Genomic DNA, 6,000 nt, shown 5'->3' on the forward strand with positions numbered 1-6,000 from the left:
TCTCCTAGTTCTCTTCCTATCTATGCTTCCTTCCTGTTTATTGCTGGATCTTCCTGGACCCTGTCTGTGGGTGTCCCTCAAGGTTCTGTCCTAGGCCCTCTTCTCTCCTCCCTCTATTCTATTTCCCTTGGTGAGTTCATCAGCTCCCATGAATTCAATTATTACCTCTAAGCTGATGATTGCAGAAATCTACTTATCTAGCCCTAACCTCTCTCCTGACCTCCAAGCAGCCGCATCTCCAACTGTCTAATGATCATCTAGAAGTGGGTGTCTCAAAGACAACTTAAACTCAACTTGGGCAAAATGGAACTTGTCATCTTTCTCCTAAACCCTCTTCTCTTCCAAACCTCCCTATGACTGTCAAGGGTGACATCCCTCTGCCAATCCCCCAGGTGCCTGGCCTAGGTGTCCATCCTCACCTCTTCCTCATCCCACCTTTGCAGCATCTCTCCAAGATGTCCCCTTCTCCCCTCATGCCTAGATTACTCCTATGGCCTGCTACTGGAGCTGCCTCAAGTCTCTCCCCACTCTGGTCCATTCTCCACTCAGCTGTCAAGCCCCTCCCCAGAGCAGTGGTCTGACCATTTCACCACCAAACCCCACCTCCATAACCAACCTCTCTATTACCTCCAGGATCAAATATCAAAATCTGGTTGGCTTTCAAAGCCCTGCAGAACCCAGCCGTCCCTACCTTTCCAGTCTTCTTAACAGCACAACCACATACTCTGCAATCCAGTGACACTGGCCTCCCAGCTGTTCCTCAAACAAGACATTCCATCTCCCAACTCTGGCCATTTTCACTGTCTCTCCCCCATGCCAGGAATGCTTTTCCTCCTCACCTCCATCATCTGCTTCCCTCAAGTACAGGCTAAAAGCCCACTTTCTACAAGAAGCTTTTCCAGATCTCTCTTAATTCTTACCATCTTACGTCTATTGATACCACCAATTCATCCTGTATATAACTTGTTTGTACATAGTTGTTCACATGCAGTCTCCCCTAATTGACCACGGGCTCCTTGAGGGCAGAGACTGCCTTTGTATCCTCAATGCTTAGTATAGTACCTGGCGCTTAATAAATGTTTGCTGATTGACTCCCAAGGAGTTTATAGTCTAGCTAGGTATATATGCAAAATTCTTACAAGGTAACTTGGGGAAAAAGTCACCAGCACCTGAGATCAAGAAAGGCCAATTATCTACGGTGGTATTTGAGCCAAGTCTTAAGGAAAACTAGGAATTCTGAGAAAAAGATAAGGAGAGAATACATTCCCAAAATTGCTTGTATCTTAGCCACTCTTCTAGTTCAGCCTTTCATGACCTCTCTCTTACTGGACATTCTAATAGCCTAAGTAGTAGGTCTGCATCCAGTTCCTGCCCCTCTCCAATCCATCTACCACCCAGATGCCGAAATAATCATCCCACTCTTCACACAAACATGTACAGATCCCTACCCTATCCCTATCTCTATCCTTCAAACCCTCTCACTTGACCTTACCATGCCCTTAAGCTATCATCTTATCCCTTTCTTCGCTTTCACAGCAGATCACCTAAAAAAAACCTCCTAGCCTCCACTTCCTCTCTTCTTTCTCACTTATTCACCCTTGCCACCTGGCTTTGAGCACATCACTAAACTTAAATTCCTTTCTCCAAAGTTACCACTGATCTTTGAATCTAATGGCCTTCACTTCATCCTTACCTTTCTAGAGGCCTCTGTAACACTACTGAGCATGCTCCCCTCCTGTCTCTTGATTCTCTTCCTACCTGTCCAGCTGCTTCTTCTTGGTCTCCTCTGTTGCATTGCTGTCCAATATCATCATCAATATCCCCCGACTAAGGGTTACCCCCAGGCTCTGTCCTAGGCCCTCTTCACTTCTCTGACTACATTCTCTCTCCTGATTACCGCACCAACTTCCAGGGGTTCAGTTATCACTTATATTCAGATGATTCCAGATCTAGAGAACCACCCTCAGTCTTTCTCCTGAGCTCCAGTCCCACATCATCAGCTGCCTAATGGACACTCTGACCTGGATGTTCTCTAAGCACCTAATTCTGTTGAGAACACAACTCAGGATCTTTCCTCTCCTCTTCCAAATTTCCCTGTTCCCAACAAGGACACATCCCATCCTTCCATCCCTCAATTCCTTGCTCTCTCTTCAGTCTGCCTATTTAAGCATTTACTAGATCTTGTCAATTCAGCCTCAAAAGCTCCCCTCTCCATACTCACTCAGCCCAAACCAAAGTTCAGGTCCTCATCTCTTACCTGGACTATTTCAATAGCCTCTTACCTCAAAGTTCTCCCCTCTCCAATCCATGCTCTACATTGCTGCCAAAGTACACGTCTGACCATGTCATTCCCCTGCTCAACTAACTACAGCGGCTCCTTCCCTAGGATCAAATGTAAATTCTTGTTTGTCATTTAAAGCCATTCATTCACAACCTGGATCCAATCTACCTTTCCAACCTTTTGACCTATTATTCCCTTTCAGACACTCCTGTTCAGCTGAGCTGGCCTTCTCATACCACGCATCCCATCTTCCCTCTTTACACTGTCTGTCCGCCATGGCTGAAATGCTCATCCCTTCTTATCTCCACCTCTTAGAACCCCTAGCTTCCTTCAGGGTTCAACTCAAACCCTCCCACTCCTACATGAAGCCTTTTCCAATCCTCATCTCCTCAGCTGCCACAGACTCCCCCATCAAAGTTACACTGTATTTACTTTGTCTGTGTACATGTGGTCTCACTCCCAGAGGCAGGCTGGGCCTATTCCATGTATCCCTGGAGCCTAGCAAGGAGTCTGACACATTGTAGACAATTAATAAATGTTTGCTTGCCTGATTCCTCAAACACACACCTGAAAATGACATTTCCCTGCTCAAAAATCTTCAGTAACTCCTTACCACCAAATTACAAACTCCTCTGCCTAGCATTTAAGTCCTCCACTATCTTTCGACTCCCTTTTTCCTATACTAATTTCACATGACTCTCCTTCAACAACTCTAACATTTCAGCCACACTGGCCCATAAGCTCTCTCCTGAACTCAACATGCCAACTTAAATGTGTGTCTGAGCCTGGGGTTGTCCAATAATCAGTAATGACCCCTCGCCTCCACCTCCTAGACTGAAGAGCTATCTTCAAGGCTTGGCTCAGGGACCAGTGCCCCCCCACACCCCAGTGTGCCTTTCTCTCCTCACTTCATTCACACTCTCTGCCCCATCAGCACTTTCTCCTTTCTCAAACTACCCTGTCCTCACTTCTCTGAATGTCTATTCTATTTCTTCAGCACAAGGCAAGCTTCATGTTGCTGGGCCATTCACATTCCCAGGACCATTCACATAGCAGCTACTTAACAAAACACCTGTTGGGATGAACTGACCAGTATGAGGTCTCCACGTTAAGTGAGGGCCTCACGGGCTGGTACAGCAGCGAGAGCTCCAGAGAGAAGGCCAGCTTCCCAACACCCCTTCCCTGTATGGCTTCACCTTCTCTCTGGGCCTCAGTTTCCTCTGTCTGTAAAGCGGAGGGCTGGGGAGGACTGGCCTTTTAGGTTCCTTCCTGGACTCAATGATATAAGCCAATGAACTGGCACCAATGGAAGGGGAAAGCCCAAGGTGTGGCTGAGTCAAAAACACCAAGAAGTGTCCAGCAGAACTACCAGCTGAGGCTCCTCGTGAAGACACTATACAGCTAGCCCAGTACACAGCAGCATGAGGTTTTCAGAAACTTCCCCACCACCTTCATCTGATTACAGAATCAGAATCCCAGGACATCAGAGCTGGAAGGCTCCTCATTTTAGTGAGAGGAAAACTGAAGGCCCGAGGGGTTGAGAGACCTAAAGGTTTGGGTTCTGGGTTTTTTGGCTCTTCCTCTGATTCTGTGATCATAGAGAGCTCCCCCGGCACTGAGAGGCTAGCTACCTGTTCAGGGTCACGGATGCTAAAAGTGAACACAGGCAGGCTGTTCTGCCTCTCCTCTGCCACACTTCTTTCCAACTGCACCCTGGTCCTAAGAGTCAAAGCTAGGTATCAGTTCTATGACTGGAAATCAGGCCACTTTTCACTACCCCACATCCACAACGATAAAATGTGTGAAAAACAAGTCTTCTTTAGCATATAAACTAAATGAATTAAAAGCCATTACTGTGACAGCCAAGCTCTGTCATTTTAAGAGACAAACACAAAATACTGTCTTGAGTATTCAAATGAAAGAAGATCTTCAAACACTTTCATTAGTATTCTCATCTTACAATTTCCCTACAAATGTCATACTTATGGGGGACAAATTCAGCAAAAGAACATAAAAAACACAGCCCCGACAAATCACGAATTGAAAAAAGTTCACCTAAGGCAAATAAATCCACTATTAACAAGCCCCACTATTCCAAAAAATCTTGCAGGGATCTCATGTACACCAGACTTTTAACAACAACAAAAACACAAGTATGATATAATTTTGTTTCCAGCTCAAAGAATGACAGATTCCAGATTATCAACAAGTTACCAGATCTTCTTATACCAAAAAGTTCATATTAAATGTCAACATCTTATAAACATTTAACTTATTTCTATGATTTATAAAATCTCATTTTTCCTTTTATGTTTTTAGCTCAACAGGCAAAAACACTTCATTTTGTTATTTTAGATTCATTTAGCCTAACTGAAAAATCTCCTATTTAAGTATGGCAAACATGGAGGAGAATCTTAGAAAAATCTGTCTAAATGATCAAGAGCTACTTAAAAAGACAGTGAGCAAACCTAGTCCTTCACTACAGAAGCGAAGAAACGGCATCTATTTAGAACAGTGAGCAGAAGGAAGAAAGAATCAGGCTCCTGAGTGGTTTCTAGATGGACTATGATCACTCCTCATTAAAACCTTTTGGCTAGGGGAAGGGAAGGCAAGCTCCCTTTCCAGCTAAAAAACTGGTAAGAATGCTTCCAAATGCCAGCGGCAATACACGCCTGCTGCCCAAATGTCATACTCAAATGCAAACACCACCTAGAGAAATCATATATCAGTAAGTCTCAGTTCAATCCTCATCCTCTTTTGTACAAGTCATCCATGAAAAATTAATGAGTTAACGCCATTTCCAGTACAGTTCTGAATGCTACTACAAAGCGCCTCAATTTTAATTTACCACTGATTCATAAAATGTCCCCTCAAGACCCTTAACAATCGAGAGGAGGAGGAGGAGGAGAAGGGTTTTTCCTCCAGCAGACAGTCCGTCCACAGAGCAATCCCGCGCCCCAATACATCCCGGAGGCAGAGGCAAAGTGAACAATAACAAACGGTCCCAGGGAGAGCTGGCTCGAACACACACCCTCAGCCCTAGGGGCCACCCCTCCCTCCAGCCGGCAGTGACAAGGTCCGCAGGCCAGTGCCACCTGACCAGCCATCAGGAGGAGGGGGAGGGGCTTGGGGAAGCCAAACACAAAGAAAGCGGACAGCAGCCGGGGGGCGGGAGCCCCAGATGGGGGGGGAGGGGAGGCCACTGCTGCAGCGGACACCACCGCCCACTCCCGAGGCGGGCACTGGCTTGGGCGTCGGCAGCCCGGCCCCGCCCAGCCCCCAGCAGCGTGGAGGGCATGGGGAGGGGTGAGGGGCAGGGGGTGGGCCAGGATCGAGAGCCGTGGGCGCTGAGGCTCAAGATCCAAAAACCTAGGCTGGAAGCGGACCCGAGGCCCTCTGACGCGCCCTCAGGCCCATTTTACAGATGAGGAAACTGAGGCCCCAGGAGTCTTCAGAGCCTCTTCCAGCCAGGCAGAGCTGGGTCAGGGGAAGCTCCCCGAGGCCAGGGCAGGCGCCACTTACCCAGCAGTAAGACGTTCTTGCCCGATGGGAGCTTGGAGCGGGAGCGGGTGGAGACCTCGCTGAGGATGCAGGACCTGGCACCGGAGAGCGGGGGGAGAAAAAACGGGGAGCCGCTAGAGAGGCTGCTGGGGGTCAGGGAACACCCCAACCCTGGCCCAGGGCAAGAGAGGGACCCCGCCTCCGGGAAGGGGGGCGAG

General features: G+C 47.7%; 1 protein-coding gene across 1 annotated transcript in view; it reads right to left on the minus strand.

Annotated features, from left to right (window-relative positions):
- Positions 1-6,000, minus strand: part of LOC114050505 (cytoplasmic dynein 1 light intermediate chain 1) — a 52,789-nt gene that overhangs the window by 46,164 nt on the left and 625 nt on the right. The window contains exon 2 of the mRNA XM_027872255.1: positions 5,804-5,877. Within this exon, the coding sequence (XP_027728056.1) occupies positions 5,804-5,877 (74 nt within the window). The remainder of the gene's footprint in view (positions 1-5,803; positions 5,878-6,000) is intronic.

The sequence above is a fragment of the Vombatus ursinus genome, unplaced genomic scaffold (genome assembly GCF_900497805.2).
Source record: "Vombatus ursinus unplaced genomic scaffold, bare-nosed wombat genome assembly UNPS02014799.1, whole genome shotgun sequence".
Taxonomy (NCBI): domain Eukaryota; kingdom Metazoa; phylum Chordata; class Mammalia; order Diprotodontia; family Vombatidae; genus Vombatus; species Vombatus ursinus.